Source organism: Canis lupus, chromosome 16 (genome assembly GCF_003254725.2).
Source record: "Canis lupus dingo isolate Sandy chromosome 16, ASM325472v2, whole genome shotgun sequence".
Lineage (NCBI taxonomy): Eukaryota > Metazoa > Chordata > Mammalia > Carnivora > Canidae > Canis > Canis lupus.
The window spans coordinates 14927253-14947904 of NC_064258.1; the positions used below are offsets into that span (position 1 = coordinate 14927253).

The 20652-nt window shown below is 52.6% G+C and overlaps 2 protein-coding genes across 17 annotated transcripts in view; both read right to left on the reverse strand.

Moving 5' to 3' along the window:
* The window catches only part of LOC112664407 (adenylate cyclase type 1-like), a 53132-nt gene extending 35892 nt beyond the window's left edge, over positions 1–17240 (reverse strand). For 8 of the 16 annotated variants that reach the window (XR_007402706.1, XR_007402705.1, XR_007402707.1 and 5 more), the window contains exons 1-4: positions 17121–17240; positions 16030–16276; positions 15661–15794; positions 6750–6826 (exon numbers count right to left, since the gene is read on the reverse strand). Coding sequence is in view for 4 of the 16 variants with exons in the window: in XM_049095042.1 (XP_048950999.1) it covers positions 6750–6826; positions 15661–15794; positions 16030–16276; positions 17121–17127 (465 nt within the window). In the remaining 12 variants the exon portion in view is untranslated. Of the gene's footprint in view, positions 1–2150; positions 2228–6749; positions 6827–15660; positions 15795–16029; positions 16277–17120 lie in introns of all 16 variants that reach the window. The other 8 variants (XR_007402713.1, XR_007402710.1, XR_007402711.1 and 5 more) reach the window with 2 other exon arrangements.
* The window catches only part of LOC112664452 (uncharacterized), an 89220-nt gene continuing 85663 nt past the window's right edge, over positions 17096–20652 (reverse strand). The window contains 1 exon segment of the mRNA XM_049095274.1: positions 17096–17207. Coding sequence (XP_048951231.1) covers positions 17190–17207 — 18 coding nt within the window. The 3' untranslated portion in view covers positions 17096–17189.

Consider the following 20652-nt stretch of genomic DNA (forward strand, 5'->3'; position numbering starts at 1 on the left):
CCTCAGTCTCCCTCCTTGTCTCGGTCTCTCCCTCGCCATCTCGCTGTCTTCTCTCCCTCCCCTCCCCGATCTCTCCCTCCCTGTCTGTGTCCCCCTCCCTGTTTCTGTCCGTCCCTCCGCTTCTCTGTCCCTCCTTCCCTCTCCATGTCAATCAAATAAAGGATGACAACCGTAGGATTCTCTCAACAGATGCGGAAAAAGCATTTGACCAAATAGACCATCCTTTCGTGATGAAAACCTTCCGCCTGGTACGGATACTGGGAACAAACCTCAATTCTCATAAAACCTGTCTCCAAAAGACCCAGAGGGAAAGTCCTCTTCATTGGGAAAATCCTCGAGCTTTTAGCTTAAGGTCAGGAACACGACAGGGTGTCCACCCTCAACGCTGTCGTTCGGCACAGTAGTAGCGGTCCCAGCTTTCGCAGTGACATTCCGAAACAGAGAGAAAAGGCATCCCGATCGGCCAAGAAGTCAAACTCTCACTCATCACAGAGGACATGACACTCTACGTGGAAAACCTCAAACAGTCACTAGATTGTACTTAAAGGATCTGTCCAACAAGACCACCTAACAATCGTGGATATCTATGCCCCGAATGTGGGAGCTGCCACGATATCAATCAGTTGCGAAGCAAAGTTAAGACATACTTAGATAATAAGACACTTTTACTTAGAGACTCGAACACGGCACTTTCTAGGATTGATAGATCTTCCAGGCACAGCATCTCCAAAGAAACAAGCGCATGAAAGGATGCAGTGTACCACATGGATCACACAGATGTTTACAGAACTTTACCTCCAAATGCAACTGAATTCACATTCTTCTCAAGTGCATGTGGAACTTTGTCCAGAAGAGACCACATACTGGGTCACAAATCAGGTCGTGATCGATACCAAAAGACTGGGATCGTTCCCTGCGTATTTTCAGACCATAATGCTCTGAAACTAGAACTCAACCACAAGAAGAAGTCTGCAAGGATTTCACACACGTGCAGGTTAAGGACCATCTTGCTAAAAGACGAAAGGGTCAACCAGGACATTAGAGAAGAATTAAAAAAAATTCACAAAAACCAACGAGAATGAAGATACAACCAACCTGTTCCAAATCTTTGGGATATGGCAAAAGTGGTCCCAGACAGGGGAAATACATCGCAATGCAAGCGTCCATCCAAACACTGGAAAGAACTCAAATACACAAGCTAACCTTGCACCTAAAGGAGCTGGAGAAGGAACGGCAAATGAAACCTTCACCCAGCAGAAGACAACAGTTAATAAAAATTCGAGAACTCCACGAAATAGAGAGCAGAGGAACTAGGGAAACACATCCACAAACCAGGAGGTGGATCTTTGAAAGAACCAGTAAGAGAGAGAAAAACCATTAAGCCAGCCTTATTAAAAGAAGAGAGAAAAGACTCCAATTAATAAAATCATGAATGAGAAACGAGAGATCACCACCACCACCAAGGAAATACAAACGATCTTAAAAACTCATCCTGAGGAGCTACACGCCAATAAATTGCGCAATCGAGCAGAAACGGACGCATTTCCTGAAAACCACAAACTACCAAAACCGGAACAGGAAGACACAGAAAACCCGAACAGGCCAATATCCAGGGAGGAAACTGAAGCAGTCATCATCAAAGACCTGCTAAGACACAAGAGCCCAGGGCCGGATGGCTTCCCTGGGGAATGCTATCAAACGTTTAAAGAAGAAACCATACCTATTTCTACTCAAGCGGTTCCGAAAGATAGACAAGAGATGGAATGCTTCCAAACTCGTTCTTGGAGGCCAGCAGCACCTTAAGTCCAAAACCAGACAAAGACCCCACCAACATAGGAGACTTACAGACCGACAGACCTCACGAACACGGATGCAAACATTCTCCACAAGATACGAGCCAATGGGATCCAACGGTACATTAGGAAGGTACTCACCAGGGGAATCCCTGGGTGGCTCAGCGGTTTAGTGCCTGCCTTTGGCCCAGGACGTGATCCTGGAGACCCGGGATTGAGTCCCACGTCAGGCTCCCGGCATTGAGCCTGCTTCTCCCTCTGCCTGTGTCTCTGCCTCACCCTCTATCTCTCTCTATATATCTATCATAAATAAATAAGTAAATAAATCTTTAAAAACAAAAAAAAGGGGGTACTCACCATGACCACGTGGGATTTATCTCGGGGATGCAAGGCTGGTTCAACACTCAGAAAGCACGCCACGTGACTGATCAGATCTGCAAGAGAAGAAGGAACCAGACAATCCTCTCAAGAGATGCACACAAAGCATTTGACAAAATACGGCATCCATTCCTGATCCAAACGCTTCAGAGTACAGGGATAGAGGGAACGTTCCGCAGCATCCCCAAAGCCATCGGCGGAAAGGAAAGCCCACGGCAAATAATCATCCTCAATGTGGAAACACTGGGAGCCTTTCCCTGAAGAAGGGAATGAGAGACAGGGATGTCCACTCTCACCAAGGCTACTCAACATACTACTAGACGTCACGGCCTCAGCAATCAAGCGACAGAAAGAAATAAAAGGCTCAAATCGGCAAAGAAGTAGTCAAACTCTCCCTCTTCGCCGATGACATGATACCGTACCTGGAAAACCCAAAAGACTCCACCCCAAGATTGCCAGAACTCATACAGCAAATTTGGCAGCGTGGCAGGATACCCAATCAATGCCCAGAAATCTCTGGCCTCTCAGTACGCCAACGATGAGACTGAAGAAAGAGAAATGAAGGAGTCGGTCCCGGTGACAAATGCACCCAAAAGCATGAGATACCTAGCAATACACCTAACCAGAGAGATAAAGGATCTCTACCCGAAAAACCACGGAACACGTCTGAAAGAAATTGAGGAAGACACAAAGAGATGGAAAACTATTCCATGCTCCTGGATTGGAAGAATTCATATATATTGGGAAAATGTCCACGTGACCCAGGGCAATTTACACATGGAACGCGATCCCTATCATCAGAAATACCATGGGCTCTCTTCAGAGAGCTGGAACAAATCATCGGAAGATTTGTGTGGAATCATCAGAAAAGACTCCGAATGCCCAGGGCAATATGAGAAAAGAAAACCACAGCTGGCGGCATCACAATGCCGGACTTCAGGTCGTGCTACAAAGGTGTGCTCATCAAGACAGTGTGGTACTGGCACAAAAACAGACACACAGATCAATGGGACAGAAGAGACAAATCCAGAAGTGGACCCTCAACTCGACCGTCAAGACCGTACATTCGACCAAGCAGGAAAGACCATCCGCTGGAAAAAAGACAGTCTCTTCACTAAAGGCTGCTGGGCACGTTGGACAGCCACACGCAGAGGAATGAAACTGGACCATCCTCTCACACCTCCGGACACAAAGAGAAACTCAAAATGGATGGAAGATCTAAATGGGAGACAAGATTCCATCAAACTCCTAGGGGAGAACACAGGCAACAACACCCTCCTTGAACAGCAACTTCTTGCAAGATACATCCATGAAGGCCAGGGAAACAGAACCAAAACGAATCACTGGGACTTCGTCAATATGAGAAGCTTCCACAGAGCAAAAGAAACGCTCAAGAAAACTAAAAGACAAACTTCCAGAATGGAAGAAGATATGTGCAAATGACCCGTCCGATACAGGGCCAGTTATCCAAGATCTCTAAAGAACTTATTCAACTCAACAGCAAAGAAACCAAGAGTGCCACCCTGAAATGGGCAAAAGACATGAACAGAAACGTCACACAGGAAGACACAGACGTGGCCAACAAGCACATGAGACGATGCTCTGCATCGCCGGCCGGCAGGGAAATACAGAGCAAAAGCACAATGAGATACCACCTCACACCCGTGAGAATGGGGAACAAGAACCAGACAGGACACAACAAATGTTGGAGAGGATGTGGAGAAAGGGGAATGCTTTCAAAATTCAAAAGTTTCAGAAATCGCCATACTCACCTGATAGGGACCAAGCGGGGCGGGGGCCGGTGTGCTCCTGGTGAGCCTGGGGAGCTTGGGAATGGGGGAAGGGGGGAAGGGGGGCAAGGGCTGAAGGGGGGAGGGGGTCAGGGGCGGAAGGGGGAAGGGGAGCAGATGGGAGAGGAAGAGCCAAAAGCCTTGGGGGCACTGCTGGAGCCCAGACACCCAGGCCCTCAAGCCACCGCCCCAAGGCCATGCCCTGACGCTGGACTGTGCCTGCATCCAAACCCCTCTGAGCGTACGCGGATGGGCTCGGCACCCTCCCTGAGCCCCGGTGGAGGGGTCTCGCACCCTCTCTGAGCCGCCCGGAGGAGACCTGACCCGTAGGAGGCCCCACAGCCAGCCCCCTCCGCGAACAGGTTCCACCACTCCTCCCCCGCGCAGCCCTTTGTCTCTCGGTCTCTCCCTCCCTGTCTCTGGGGCTGTCCCTCCCTGTCTCTCTGTCTCCCTCCCTCTCGGTCTCTCCCACGCTGTCTAGATCTCACCCTCCTTGTCTCTGTCTCTCCCTCCCAGTCTCCCGGCATCTCCCTACCTGTTTCCCTGTCTTTCTGTCTCTGCCTCACGGTCTCTGTCTCTCCATCCCCCCGTCTCTCTGACTCTCTTTCCTGTGTCTGTGTCTGTCTCTTCCCGCCGCCCCATCTTGTTCTCTCCTCTCCGTCTGGCTCTGTCCCTCCCTCTCTCTGACTCTCGCTCCCTGTCTCGCCGGCACTCCCTCCCTGTGTCTCTGTCTCTCTCCCCGTCTCTATCTCTCCACCAGTCTCTCTGTGTCTCCCTCAGTGTCTCTCACTCCTTGTCTCTCGGTCTCTCCCTCCCTGTCTCTTGGACTCTACTTCCGTGTCCGTCCCTCCCTCCCTCCCTCCCTCCTTCAGTTTCCCTCCTTGTCTCGGTCTCTCCCTCGCCATCTCTATGTCTCTCCCTCGCTGTCTCTCCCCCATCCCGATCTCTCCCTCCCTGTCTGTGTCCCCCTGCCTGTGTCTCTCTGTCTCTCCTTCCCTCTCCCCATTAATGAAAGAAAGGACAGGGGCCGGAGCATTCTCTCAATAGACACAGAAAAAGAGTTTGACGAAATAGACCGTCCTTTCATGATGAAAACCTTCCGCCAGGCACGGATACCGGGAACAAACCTCAATTACCATAAAAGCCACCTACCAAGACCCAGGGGGAACGTCCTCTTCATTGGGAAAATCATAGAGCTTTTAACTTAAGGTCAGGAACACGACAGGGTGTCCACCCTCAACGCTGTCCTTCAGCACAGTAGTAGCGGTCCCAGCTTTCGCAGTGAGATTCCAAAACAGAGAGAAAAGGCATCCCGATCAGCCAAAAAGTCAAACTCTCACCTTTCACAGAGGACATGACACTCCATGTGGGAAACCTGAAAGAGTCACTAGATCGTACTTAAAGGATCTGTCCAACAAGACTATCTAACAATCATGGATATCTATGCCCCGAATGTGGGAGCTGCCAAGGATATCAAGCAATTAGTAACCAAAGTTAAGACATACTTAGGTAATAAGACACTTTGACTTGGAGACTCGAGCACGGCGCTTTCTAGGAATGATAGATCTTCCAGGCACAGCATCTCCAAAGAAACAAGCGCATGAAAGGATGCAGTGTACCACGTGGATCTCACAGATGTTTACAGAACTTTACCTCCAAATGCAACTGAATTCACATTCTTCTCAAGTGCACGTGGAACTTTGTCCAGAAGAGACCACATACTGGGTCGCAAATCAGGTCGTGATCGATACTAAAAGACTGGGATCGTCCCCTGCGTATTTTCAGACCATAATGCTCTGAAACTAGAACTCAACCACAAGAAGAAGTTTGCAAGGATTTCAAACACGTGCAGGTTAAGGACCATCCTGCTAAAAGACGAAAGGTTCAACCAGGACATTAGAGAAGAATTAAAAAGATTCACAAAAACCAACGAGAATGAAGATACAACCTGTTCCAAATCTTTGGGATACGGCAAAAGCGGTCCCGAGGGGCAAATACATCGCAATACAAGTGTCCATCCAACACTGGAAAGAACTCAAATACAAAAGCTAACCTTGCACCTAAAGGAGCTGGAGAAGGAACAGCAAATGAAACCTTCACCCAGCAGAAGACGATGGTTAATAAAAATTCGAACAGAACTCAATGAAATGGAGAGCAGAAGAACCGGAGAAACACATCCACAAAACCAGGAGGTGGATCTTTGAAAGAACCAATAAGAGAGAGAAAAATCATTAAGCCAGCCTTATAAAAAGAAGAGAGAAGACTCTAATTAATAAAATCATGAATGAGAAACGAGAGATCACCACCACCACCAAGGAAATGCAAAGGATCTTAAAACTCATCCTGAGCAGCTGTACGCCAGTAAATTGTGCAATCGAGAAGAAACGGACGCATTTCCTGAAAACCACAAACTACCAAAACCGGAACAGGAAGACACAGAAAACCCGAACAGGCCAATATCCAGGGAGGAAACTGAAGCAGTCATCATCAAAGACCTCCCGAGACACAAAACCCCAGGGCCGGATGGCTTCCCTGGGGAATGCGATCAACGTTTAAAGAATAAACCGTACCTATTTCTGCTCAAGCGGTTCCGAAAGATAGACAAGAGATGGAATGCTTCCAAACTCGTTCTTGGAGGCCAGCATCACATTATGTCCAAAAGCAGAGAAAGACTCCACCCCACCCAAAAGGGGAATTATACTGCGATGTCCCCGATGAACACGGATGCAAACGTCCTCAACAAGATACGAGCCAATAGGATCCAACGGTACATTGAGAAGTTACTCACCGTGACCAGGTGGCATTTATCCCCGGAACGCAAGGCCGATTCAACACTCGGCAAGCACTCCGTGTGACTGATCAGATCTGCAAGAGAAAAAACAAGAACCAGATGATCCTCTCAAGACACGCACAGAAAGCATTTGACAAAATCCATTCCTGATCCAAACGCTTCAGTGTACAGAGATAGAGGGAAAGTCCCTCAGCATCTTCAAAGCCATCTACGACAAGCCCCTGGCAAATTATCATTCCCAATGGGGAAACACCGGGAGCCTTTCCCCGAAGACCAGGCACGAGACGGGGATGTCCACTCTCACCGCTGCTATTCTCAACATAGTATGAGACGTCACGGCCTCAGCAATCAGGCAACGAGAAGAAATAAAAGGCATTCAAACCCACAAAGGAAAAGTCAAACTCTCCCTCTTCGCCGATGACATGATACCGTACCTAGAAAACCCAAAAGACTCCACCCGAAATTGCTGAACACCTACAGCAAGTTAAGCAGTGTGGCGGGATACAAACTCAGGGTCCAGAAACCAGTGGCGTTTCTGTACGTGAACAATGAGACCGAGGAAAGGGACATTGAGGAAGGGGTCAATCCCATTTATACAACCGCAGCACCCATAAAAAGCATGAGCTACCTAGAAAGAAACCTAACCAAAGGAGTAAAGGCTCTCTACCCAAAACATTACAGCACACGTCTGAAAGAAACTGAGGAAGAGGGATCCCTGGGTGGCGCAGCGGTTTGGCGCCTGCCTTTGGCCCAGGGCGCGATCCCGGAGACCCGGGATCGAATCCCACGTCGGGCTCCCGGTGCATAGACCCTGCGTCTCCCTCTGCCTGTGTCTCTGCCTCTCTCTCTCTCTCTGTGACTATCGTGAATAAATAAAAATTAAAATAAATAAATAAATAAAAAGAAAAAAAAAAAAAGAAACTGAGGAAGACACAAAGAGATGGAAAAAGGTTCCATGCTCCTGGGTTGGAAGAATTAATATTGGGGAAAATGTCAACGTGACCCAGGGCAATTTACACAACTAGTGCAAAATCTGTCAGAAATTCCACAGACTCTCTTCAGAGAGCTGGAACAAATCATCGGAAGACTTGTGTGGAATCAGAAAAGACCCCAAACAGCCACGGGAATTATAGCCAAGAAATCCACTACGGGTGGGGGGGGGGGGCAGCACAATGCCCGATTTCAGGGTGTGCCACAAAGCTGTGACCATCAAGACGGTGTGGTAATGGCACAAAAACGGACACATGGATCAATGGAATAGGGCAGAGCATCCAGAAGTGGACCCTCAACTCTACGGGCAACTAAGATTCGGCCAGGCAGGAAAGACCATCCACGGGGGAAAAAAGACAGTCTCTTCCATAAAGGCTGCTGGGAACACTGGACAGCCACATGCAGAGGAATGAAACCGGACCATTCCTCTCACACCAAACACAAGGATAAACTCAAAACGAATGAAGGATGTAAACGTGAGACAAGATTCCATCAAAACCCTCCGGGAGAACACAGGCAACAACACCCTTCTTGAACTGGGCCACAGCAACTTCTTGCAAATCACATCAGCCACGAAGGCCAGAGAAACAAGAGCGAAATGGACCGCTGGGACTTCATCAAGATGAGCCGCTTCCGCACAGCAAAAGAAAAACTTGTCCCCGAAGACAAACAGTAACCTCCCTGATAGTGGCCATAGTAATTTCTTCCTAGACAAGTCTCCAGAGGAAAGGGAAACAGCTAAAAGTGAACTATTGGGACTTCATCAAGATAAAAATCTGCACAATGAAGGAAACAATCAATGAAACTAAAAGGCAGCCTACAGAACGGGACAAGATGTTTACAAATGACATACCTGATAAAGGGTTAGGATCCGAAATGTATAGAGAACTTACCAAACTCAACACCCAAAAAACAAATAATCCAGCTAGGAAATAGGCAGAAGACACGAATAGACATTTTTCCAAATAAGCCACACAGATGGCCAACAGACACATGAAAGGATAGTCAACATCACTGATCATCAGGGACATACAAATGAAACCATGATGAGACATCATCTCACACCTGTCAGAATGGCCAAAATTAACAACACAAGAAGCAACAAGTGTCGGTGAGTGGTAAAGAAAGGAGAACCCTCTTGCATTGCTGCTGGGAATGAAGACTGGTACAGCCACTCTGGCAAACAATATGGAGTTTCCTCAGAGTTAAAATAGTACTACCCTAAGATCCAGCAATTGCACTACTAGGTATTTACCCAAAAGATACAAAAATACTGATTCGAAAGGGTATATGCCCCCTCGTGTTTAGAGCAGCATTATCAATAATAGCCAAACTATCAAGAAAGCCTAAATGTTTATCAACGTGCATGGATAAAGATGTGGTCTCACCCCAGTGAGAATGGTGAAAATTAACAAGACAGGAAAGAACACACGTTGGAGAGGATGTAGACAGAGGGGGACCCTCCTGCACTGTTGGTGGGAACGTGAACTGGTGCAGCCACTCTGGAAAACTGTGTGGAGGCTCCCCAAGAAGTTAAAAATAGAGCTACCCTACGGCCCAGCAAGTGCACTGCTGGGGATTTACCCCAAAGATACAGATGCTGTGAAACGCTGGGACACCTGCACCCCGATATTTATAGCAGCAATGTCCACAATAGCCACACTGTGGAAGGAGCCGAGATGTCCTTCAACAGACGAATGGGTAAAGATGCGGTCTATGTATACGATGGAATATTACTCCGCCATCAGAAAGGACAAAATACCCACCATGTGCTTCGATGTGGATGGAACTGGAAGGTATTATGAGGAGTGAAAAAGTCAACTGCAGAAGGACAATCATCATATGGTTTCACTCATATGTGGAATATAAGAAATAGTGAAAGGGATTCTAAGGAAAAGGAGGGGAACTGAGCGAGTAAAATTAGAGAGGGAGACAAACCGTGAGAGACTCCTAACTCTGGGAAAGAAACAAAGGGTTGCAGAAGGGGAGGTGGGTGGGGGGATGGGGTAACTGGGTGACTGAGGAGGGCACTTGGTTGGACGACCACTGTATGTTATACTATATGGTGGAAAATCGAATTTTAATAAAAGCGAACGTAAAAACAAAAACAAAAAAGATGTGGTCTATATATACAATGGAATACTACTGGGCCATCCAAAAAGAATGAAATCTTGCCATTTGCAACATCCTGGTTGGAGCTAGAGCGTATTATGCTCAGTGAAATAAGTCAGTCAGAGAAAGACAAACACCATATAATTTCACTCATGTATGGAATGTAAGAAATGAAACAGATGAACACAGGGAGAGAAAAGAGAGAGACGCAAACCAGGAAACAGATTCTTAGCTACAGAGAACACGCTGAGGGTTGCCGAGGCGAGGGGAGAGAGGGAGTGGGTATTAAGGCGGGCACCTGTGATGAGCACTGAGCATTATGTGTAAGTGATGGATCACTAAATACTACCCTTGAAAGTAATAATGGCTATATGTTAACCATCGAATTTATATAAAAACTTGAAACCTAAAAGAAATAATACAACAAAGAATGCACCTAATAAAAAGAGGAAGGGAAAAAAAAGAGGGAGAGCAAGAGACAAATGAATTACTACTATTAATAAAGTAATCAATACTAATTATAAATGGAACATTAAATACTGTTTTATATTATAATAGAATAAGAAAAATATTTAATCCAAAGCAGGCAGAAAAAGAGGGAAAACACCGCAAAGAACAGATGGGCAGACATGACAAATAGGAGACAGCAAGATAAAAGATTAAAATCCAATGCATCAATAATCATATTAATTATAAATGGTCTGAACAGCTCAATTTAAAAAGCAGAGATTGGGATCCCTGGGTGGCGCAGCGGTTTGGCGCCTGCCTTTGGCCCAGGACACGATCCTGGAGACCTGGGATCGAATCCCACGTCGGGCTCCCGATGCAAGGAGCCTGCTTCTCCCTCTGCCTATGTCTCTGCCTCTCTCTCTGTCTCTCTGTGTGACTATCATAAAAAAATAAATAAAAATTTAAAAAAAATAAAAAATAAAAATAAATAAAAAAAATAAAAACCAGTGATTTATAAGTTGGATAAGAAGGCAAGGTCCAATTGTATTTGGTCCAATTGTCCAACCAATTGGGAAACCAACCTTAAGTAAAAAGATATAAATAAGTTAAAAGTAAAATGATGGAAAAAATATATAAAGAGAGCAGGATTACGTATATAATATCATGTAAAGTATACTGCAGAGCCAAGCACATTACCTGGGAAAAGCAGCTGTTTCCATAGTGATAAAGGGGACAAGATTTCAACTTACCAAGAGGACATCCTCATCCTAAACATTTATTATGCACCTAATAACGAACTGCCAAAATACATGAAGGAAAAATTGGTAGAACTGCACAAAATTCTGTCGACGGGTAAAACGGGAGATTTCAACATCATTCTCTCAAAAATTGGTAGAATATCTGGGCATAAAGTCCATTAGGGCATAGAAGACCTATGAGCATCCTCGGCCACGGTGGCCTCATTGGCATTCATGAAACACACCATCGAAAAAAATTAAAAATTAAAAAATTAAAATAAATTTAAAAAACCCACACCATCCAACAGCCACAAAATGGAACACGGATGTCAGAATTCTCAAGGATCAGTTCAGCGGCTTAACCGAGCCACCCACGTGCCCCTCTTTCTCAAGAAATCTAAAAGAATTCAAGGCATAATCTCTCACCACAGTATATAACTAAGGAGAAGTCAGTAACAGAAAGATCCCTGGGAAATCTTCAACAAAAGAATGTATGTCTTCAAAACTCTTGGGAAGAAGAAAGAAGAAAGAAGAAGAAGAAGAACAATAACAACAACAACAACAGCAACAAAGATCTTTGAGCCAAAGGAAAATGAAATGACATTTAATGTCAAAATTTGTGAATTAAGCAGCACTTGGAGGAAAATGTATAATAAAACCCCTGAGTTAGAGAAAGTAGAAATCATCCTGAGAAACTAGAGACCATGAGTCAATTAACCCCAAAGTTATCAGAAGAAAATAAAGATCAGAGTAGAATTCAATGAAATTGGAAACTCAAAATAACAGAGAAAGATCAATAAGACCAAAACCTGTTTCTTAAGATCAATAAAATGTATCAACTTCTAGTCACATTGATCAAAACAAAACAAAAAAAGAGTCTACACAATCCTACATCAGGAGAGAGGGGATGTCACCACAAATCCTACAAATGGTAAAGTGGGTAAGAAGGGAATAGGAAAAACAAGTTTGTGATAATCGAATGAACAACGTTCAGGGAATGACATAAATTCTCAAAGCTACCTCAAAAAAGAAAAAAAAAAGGAAAGCCTTATGGCCCTTTATCTTTAGAGAAGCTCATTTTAGTTAAAACCTTCCTACTCTAAAGACAGACATACAAATCCAAGCCGAAGGGCTTCACTTCCCAAAACGTCTGAGGAAGAAATGGTACCAATTCTACGAACTCTTCCAGAAACCCGCAAAGGAAGGAACAGGTCCCTACTGGTGAGGCCTGCTTCGCTCTGACCTCAAAGCCTTGTCCGGCCTAGAAAATGAGAGAACAATCCATATGTTGGCAACTGAACAGCAACAGAAAATAAATTTACAAAAATAAATAAATAAACAAACAAACAAATAAATAAAAGACAATGAGAGAACTACATTATTCATGAGCGCCAACGCACATCCCCTTACCACGTTTTGGCAAAGCGAATCCAACAACACACAGAAGTGTTCCCGCATGACAGGCAAGCCCACGCCGGGCCACCTTCCCTCCGAGTGCTGCCAATACGGCGCCACCACCGGCGGGAATCACCCTCCCGAGACAGGCATTCCCTGTGCAGGAACAAGTTGCCCTACTATCATCCAGACTAAGGTCGCATCCCGATTGGGGAATCCAAAGGAAACGCGGCTCTGGCACACGGGCATTGCGGTGGCCACAGACGAGGAGGAAGCTCAAGCATGCAGGCTCCTGGGACCACCCGGGGTCTGAAAATAATTAACCCCCAGGCCTGGCCTGACCGTTCCACAACGGCGTGAGACACTGTGATGCCTGCGTGACAGGCTTACGGACCCACACGGCAAGCGGGCAAAGTCGAGAAATGTCCTTGTTTTGCTGGGTTTACAGGAAGGTGAGGTGGCCTTTCCCGTTACACGTCCCTGGGAAAATATGTCAGTGTGTCGCATGTAGGCACCCCTTCCCAGTGACATGCGGAGGGTCTCCCTGCCACTGAGCTCCCCGGAAAACTCACCGAGAGGTGGGGGCCCGGGGTGTTGTCAGTGGGGAACCCCAGGGCAGGCCCAAACACTGGGCTTACACCATCTAAAGGGACACCGAGAAGAGCGCTGCCAACCCAGACGGGGCACCGCAGCCTCTGTCTGTGGCGCTGGCCGCACGGCAGGTGCCTGGTGAACAAGCCGGAAGCCAGATACGCACACGCCAGGCCAACCCGGCTCTCCAGCGCACCCTGACTGCTCTCCTCAAGCTGAGTAGCTAATCACAACTAAAGACCTGAAACCACACGGGGCAGCTGACCGCGGGGTGGGCACCTCTAGGGACCAGCCAGCCCGGTGCCCCTGGACAGCCAGCCACAGCCAGACAAGGGTCCCCTGAGTCCCCTGGCACAGCCCACGAGAGACGCTGTGCTCCGTCACCTGGTGAGGCCGTGGCAAACAGCAGCGGTTGGGTCTCCCTTCTGGGAGCCCACGTATGCGGCCGTCTGTCTGGCACCGGCTCCAACCTGAGACTTCCGGGCTTGGCCAGGGCGGAGCCTCAGCAGGCCCGGGGACAATGCGGCTGGGACCCTCTCGGCACGGTCAAGGAGGGCCGGCCAGGTCCCTTGGCTGAAGGTCGGGATCTTGTCTGGTGGCCTGCCTCGGGGCGCCTGCAGTGGCCCTAGACCCGCCCATCTCAGGTGAGCCGATGGTCCTACCCCTGACCCACCCAATCCGGGCTGTGGTCGGGCCCTCACGTGGGATGACGGTGGCAGCTCAAGTCCCCTGTGGGACAGAGCCAGCATCGGGGGCGTACCCCGGTCTGCAGGGAAACTCAAGCCAGCACTGTACACCCGCCCCCCCAGGGCGTCCCAGCCCCATGGACAGGGGTCCAGAGGGCTCAGCATTCCAGGGCCTCTGCCCACCCAGAACCCAGGTGTACAGTGAAGACGACACCGGGCAGCGAGCCCCTCAGATCAGGGGTCTCCCTAGGGCTCGGGGGCGTGGGCTGCCCAGAGTAGACACGGGATGGGCAATGAGCAGAAACACGCATCCACGGGGATGGGGCGGCAGACGTAGGGAGTGACTGCTGCTGGGGACAGGGCTCTCTGGGAACGTGAAGATGCTCTAACACTGACCATGGCGACGGCGGCCCAAGTCTGTAAATACACTGGAAACCACCGAACCGCATACTTTACAGGAATGAAGCGTGAAGAGAGTGGTTTTAACCTCAGTGCAGGTGTTACGCAGAAAAGAATAATTAGGCTGTTGTTCCCCGGCATACGGACGTGTGTGCAGACCCCCTATGTACTCGGGTACGCACACGCGCACGCACACGGGTCTTCCCTCCTCTGTCTACCCGGAGGAACGGGATCACCCTTCATGGTCCCGAACACGCATCCTGCCCGGACATCCGTAGCCGGGACCTGTCTTTCCCAGGTTAACAAAACCAGAGAAGAAGTATCAGACTGGCTCCTGCAGGTGGAGCATCCCAAGAGATGAACAAGGCGGCGTCCGGAGGCCGCCCAGCCGCACCGAGCGCTCACTGCGCGCCAGGCCCGCCGCCAAGCCCGTCCTGGTGGGGAACTAGTCACTGTATCCTCACCCAGGCTGGAAGGTTTTATGTGTCACCTGGACCAGGCCACAGGGCGCCCACACGGCCACCAAACATCACTTCCAGGTGTCCATGCTGGTCTCTGCAGCCCATGGTCTTCTTCGGCGAGGGCAACCTCACCCCCCAATCCTCTGGGCTCCACCTGTCTGGCATCGAACACTGGCTCTACCTGCATCCTGGTCCCCAGGGGGGGCCCAGGCTGGACACGGGGCTCCCAGGATGAGGCGACTGCCCCCCTACTCCGGACACCACTCAGACCCTGGCTCTTCCCCGCTGGGCCATGTACCAGCCACCCGGGCCTGAGCACATCACATCGCTGCCCTGCTCCCCACCTGCAGGCCTATGCCCTGGGCAGGGCTGCCATGAAGACCGGACACAATTAAATGCCTCGGATGCTAGAGAGCGGCTGCGTAATACATCAGGATTAGAAAGCTCCTGAGAGCTTGCATCCACCGTCTCTCTTCTAGGGCGTGCCCCCTGCCCACTTCTAGCCGGGGAAGCCAAGGGAGGCCCTCCACCCAGGGTCCAGACGTCTGCAAGTGGCACGGGTCGACTTGTCCAGCAGGCCGGAAGGCCTCCCCATCCAGAGGCGAGGGACACGGCAAGGGACGAGGGGGGCCCCTCGCGCATGCCCCGCTGTCCCAGACGAACACCAGTGTGCTGGTCACCTGGCAGGTGCACAGCCCACGCCTCCGGTAGTCATCCCCTCCCTCCCCGGGCTCGGACCGACAGCTCGCATACCTGCACCCGCACACCTCCTAACTTGGGTGGGCGGTGCAAGAGTCAGTGTTTTCTGGACACTCCCATGACCCTGGGGATACCCACTGTCCCGTGCAGCGCAGCAAAGGCTGAGCCACTCTGCGCGGCAGCCCTACTGCCAGACGCCTCTGGGGATGGGGAGCTCACTGCTCAGGATGTCACCAAACCCCTGTGCCTGTCAGACACGGCTCATGGGGCTGTGCTCAGCTTCCCCTGGTCCCCGTCCTGCCTCAGCACTACTAGCCCCTCTACCCCCACGGCCCCTCCCCAGGGGCCCCTCTGCCGTACCCCTCCCTCCGTGGAGCACACGGAGCACCTCTTGCCTGTGCCGTCCAGAGGTAGTCCAGCCGCAGCTTGATGTTCACCTGCCGGGCGTGCAAGGCCAGCGTGCACGAGAACAGCAGGATGGCCATGATGGGCTCGAAGCTGAGCCCGGACACCGCGTTGCCCCTGGGGGAGGTGGGGGATGGTGAGGAGAGAAACCTCTTCAGTAACGAGGGCCCAAGACCCGTCCACGTGCCCCCGGGGCAGGCCAGTCGGCAGCACCTGCCACCGGCCTGGCTGCAGCACCTCCCACCCGAACTGAGGCCTCGCTGGCCCTGGGCCCAAATGGACACACGGATAAGCCGCGGAAGCAGACAGCGCCCGACACGTGTCTCCAGGGGGCCGGCAGCAGCGCACCTACCCCGAGGCCCGGGTGTAGCCGCTGAGCTCCAGGACCAGGATGTAAGACGCGGTGAGCACGAGGAGCAGGATCGTTTTGGGCAGGGAGGACACTCGCAGGAAGATGGCCAGTGGGAGTGTGTCCACCAGGCCGCAGAGCAGGGCGTGGGGCACAGACGCACAGGGCACAGCGGGCACAGGCCGCCGGGCGTCAGGACCACCAGGGTCCTGTTGGGGCTGGAGCTCCAGGCCCAGGGCAGACAGCCCACCTGGAGGGGGCAGAGGGGTGGAGGGGGCAGGGGCGGAGGGGGAGGGGGCGGGGGTTAGGGGGAGGAGGAGCAGAGAAAGCAGGGCCAGAGGAGGCAGGGGCAGAGGGGGCAGGGGAGGAGGGGGAAGAGGAGGCAGGGGTGGAGGAGACGGGGGTAGAGGAACAGAGGAAGAGGGGGCGGTGGGGGCAGAGGAGGCAGGGGTTGGAGGGGGCAGAGGAGCAGAGGGAGCAGTGGCCGATGGGGCGGTGGGGGTAGAGGAGGAGGGGGTGGAAGAGGCACGGGTGGAGGAGGCAGGGGCAGAGGGGACACAGGGTCAAGAAGAGGAAGGGGTGGAGGGGATGGTGGAGAGTGCAGGCAGCCGGGGCAGGAGTGGAGGGGGCAGGGGCAGAGGGGTCAGCGGCAGAAGAGTAGGGGTGGAGGGGCAGGGGAGGAGAATCCAGGGGCAGGGGCGGCAGGGAGACGGGGGCTCAGGACCAGCCGCCCTCAGCCCCACCTGCACCGCCCACCCGCTGCTACAGCTTCCTGTGGGAAGGAGGGGATGCCCCCAGGTGCCGCCCGCCCCCCCTTGCTGTGCCCTCCAGGCTCCTCCCAGTGTAGGCTGGGAGAAGCAAGAGACCCCCTCGCCCCCCCAGACCGCCCGTGCCCTCTCGGCCCCCCTACTGTCACTGCGGCCCTGCCTCCCTCCTGGTACTCAGCGCCCCACCCCTGCCCTGACTCCTGCCCCAGCTTCTAGTGCGCACTGGGGAGGGGCTGGGTGTCCCTTCACCCGGAGACAGCCCCCCTCAGCCCCGCACACCTCGCGGGGCTCCCCCCGCTACACCCTGCCGCCTGCGGACATGCTCACCACACATCCTTGGCCACGGAGCAGATCAGGACACTATGAAAATACACAAGTCGGTGCGGATCTGGATGGTCAGGCTCCTGGAGAACACTGGACAATAAAACATATTACTGTGAACACAGGCGTTCCTTAGAGTCGGTTCGGGTCGCAGGAACGGTCACAGCACAGAATGGGCCGCGCGCCCTGGTGCCGCTGGCTCCCCACCCAGGCCCCCCCTCCACACATCTCAGCTGTGCCCAGGCTTCCTCTCCCAGGTCGACGCTGCCAAAATTGAAACAAAATCTACTGTCTTTCAGTGAAAAACCACCACACCTGCCACCGTGTGCCCCACGCTGTGACTCTGGCACTGGAATGAACGGATTAATTTGACATTTTTATTGCATTAAATCCTTAACTACGTTATGTATTTTTAGCTTTATATATTGTTGTTATATGAAATAACAAGGATGTACACGTACTTGTGTCTTTTTTAGGTACTTTAAGTTTTACGTTATTCACATAGGTTTTACGCTGTTTTCGTTACTAGAAATTTTATTTTAAATCTGTTTGGGGGAACCTGGGCAGCTCAGGTCATGATCTCAGGGTCCTGGGACCGAGTCCCACGTCGGGCTCCCGGCTCGGGAAGGAGTCTGCTTCTCCCTCTCCCTCTGCCCGTCCCCAAAATTGTACTTTCTTGCTCTCTCCCAAATAAATAAAATCTTTTTAAAAGAAAGAAGGCAACTTAAATACAGTTTGCAATAGTCAACACGTGAGTTCGTGGATAAAAGCGCAAAGTTCTTTTTAGATTCACGCTCGTGAAATTCAAAACAAAAACTAAAATAAAGACTGCAGGGACCCTGCACAAGACGCTGACCAGACCCGCAGCAGGCCAGGGCCGGCCCCCTCCGCGGCCCTCCCCTGGGGGAGTCCCGACCCTCCTGTCCCCACCAGCTGGCCTTCCGCGTCCTACGCGGCTCCCACAGCACAGCCTTGGTTCCAGATTCGGTTCGGGATTCCTGAGTCCGACCCTGCCGCGCCGTGCAGACACGCTGGGCCCCCAGATCTCAGGGAGAGGAGCCCCCTGCAGCGGTGCCAGCCCCGACTGCTCACACCTGGCGCTGGCCACCTCCCTCCCTGTCCAATCTCGTGTCCGCCCCTGGCCGGGACGGAGATGTGCCCACGGACTCTCGCCCGGCCGACAAGGCACACGCAGCTCACGCATTCGCTCAGCAAACACGGGGTAAGGGGGGCTCCTCCCGCTGTGGACATCAGGAGCCCCTGGGAGCACTGCCCAGGTCTGGCCTCTGGTGGCCTCTGGTGACTGGAGGGCCACCGGCCGACGCTCAGCAAGCTGTGCCCGGAGTGCAGGGAGGCTGAAGCGGGAGGCGGCCTGGAGTGTGCAGGCCGGGCTCAGAGGCAGGGGCGGCCTGGGGGGTGGATGCGCCGTTCCCATTTGGCAGCCAACTGGCCAAGCGGTGGCGCCTTCCTACGATGATGCTGAACGGGGGACACAATCTGCCCCCATGGCTCCCCCGGTCTGGCCCTCCCTCCGAGCTCTACTCACTGAAGGTCATATGCAGCGGGCGCTAGCCGCTCCCGCATGTCCTATGGATGGGCAGGGACTTACGATTCCTGGAAGCACTCACGCAGGACAGCTCTGCTCCCACCGCCCACGTGCCAGCGCCACACGACGCTCTGCGGAAACGAGAGAGCCAGCGAGCCGCCGGGGGCTGGCCTCGGTCACCTCCGACCCGGGGCACCCGCTGAGCACCTGTCACACCGTCCACACTCCGTGCAGCCCGGTTCCACTCCCTCGGCTGCCCGGGTGCCGGCTCCCCCGCACTCACTCCACAGGGCACGGTGACATCCAGGGATCCGGTGTCTTGGGACCCAGGCCTCGGGGCTACTGAGCACAGCGGAGCACCCAGGGCCGGGCACACCGCCTCGCTGGGTGCAGAGAGCACGCCAGGGCTAGGACGCGGGCCCGCAGGAACCACAGGGCGCTGTGGCCTCGCGCAACCTGTCATCCTCCTCGGGGGCCCTGCTCAGGGTCGCGGACCTGTGGCAGAAGGGCCTGCCTGGCAGGGTCACCCGACAGCCACCTCCCCAGCTCCCCAGCTGGCATCCTGTCCCGGCCTCGGTGCCTGTACCCCCGCCCTTCAGAACCACCGGCCTTGTCACTCCCCGTCTCCACACCAGGGGCAACCCCCAAGGTGGGAGGCCAGGACACGCTGTCCCCGGCAAACAGACAAAGGACCAGAGTCGGCAGGTGCACACGGCCCCACCTGGGAGGCATCCCTCACTGCAGAGGTTCAGGGGTCAGGGGCTGGGCCAGGATTCAGGGACACGGCCCTGTGCTCCCAGGAGGGGCAGGAATCCAGCAGCGACATCAGACGACAGGGAGGGAGGGAAGGGCCGGCGCGCACTTGCACAGGCATGCGTTCTCGTGCACACACAGCCATGCACACGCATGGACACTCACGCAGGCACACTTACAGATGCACAAGAACGTGGTAAGAAAGGGAAGCCGCGGGATCCCTGGGTGGCGCAGCGGTTTGGCGCCTGCCTTTGGCCCAGGGCGCGATCCTGTGACCCGGGATCGAATCCCACGTCGGGCTCCCGGTGCATGGAGCCTGCTTCTCCCTCTGCCTGTGTCTCTGCCTCTCTCTCTCTATCTGTGTGTGACTATCATAAATAAATAAAAATTTATAAAAAAAAAAAAAAAAGAAAGGGAAGCCGCCAGGGGCCCTCAGGACGTGGGAACCCAGGCCGGGCAGGTGGCAGATGCACCCAGTGCTCGCAGAGCCCGTCATCCTGACTGCAGACACGCAGGGCCTGAGCGAGATGGGCAGGAAGCTTCTCCCCAAAACCCCACCAGTAAACACCGACATGGGGAGACCCTGCCCCCCGTGGGGAGGACGGTGAGGACCACGCTCTCAGACGTGGCTTTGCACCGACAGGGCTCGCTCTCAGGAACACTCTTGCATATGCCTGCCTGCCTGGGATGTCCAAACCCACCGGCCACACACGTGAAGCCCCTGGATACCGGTGGGGGAGGGGGGGACGGGACAGGAACTCAGTGTTGATGGAATTCACATCCCAGCAAAATTCTCACAAACGTGAGCTCAGAGCCAAATCCACAAAAACCCTTAAGAGGCCATAAACCCCTGGGAGTGCCCGCCAGCAGAATCTGGTTTCTTCCTGAATGAAAAGCCCCAAAAACTGCAGGGATGGAATTCCTCATAACTGCACAAAACCCAGGATGGCGGGGGACAGACGGCATGGTGTCGGGAAACAGAAATCAGTCGTGGACAGAGCCACGCTGGGCTAGGGGGCCCAGGACGCAAGGACACAACAGGGGAGGGGCGGCACGCCAGGCTTTTCCTGCCCCCACGGAGGACCGGGGTTGCCCCTGGAGGGGCTGGGGTCTCCGCCCGTACCCCCAGACAGGAGGCCCATGTGGTAGAAGCAGATGCTGGGACCCGCAAGGGGCGGCACCATCCCCCAACCCAGCAGAAGAGGAAAAAACCCAAGGATGCCTCTGACCAACCCAAGG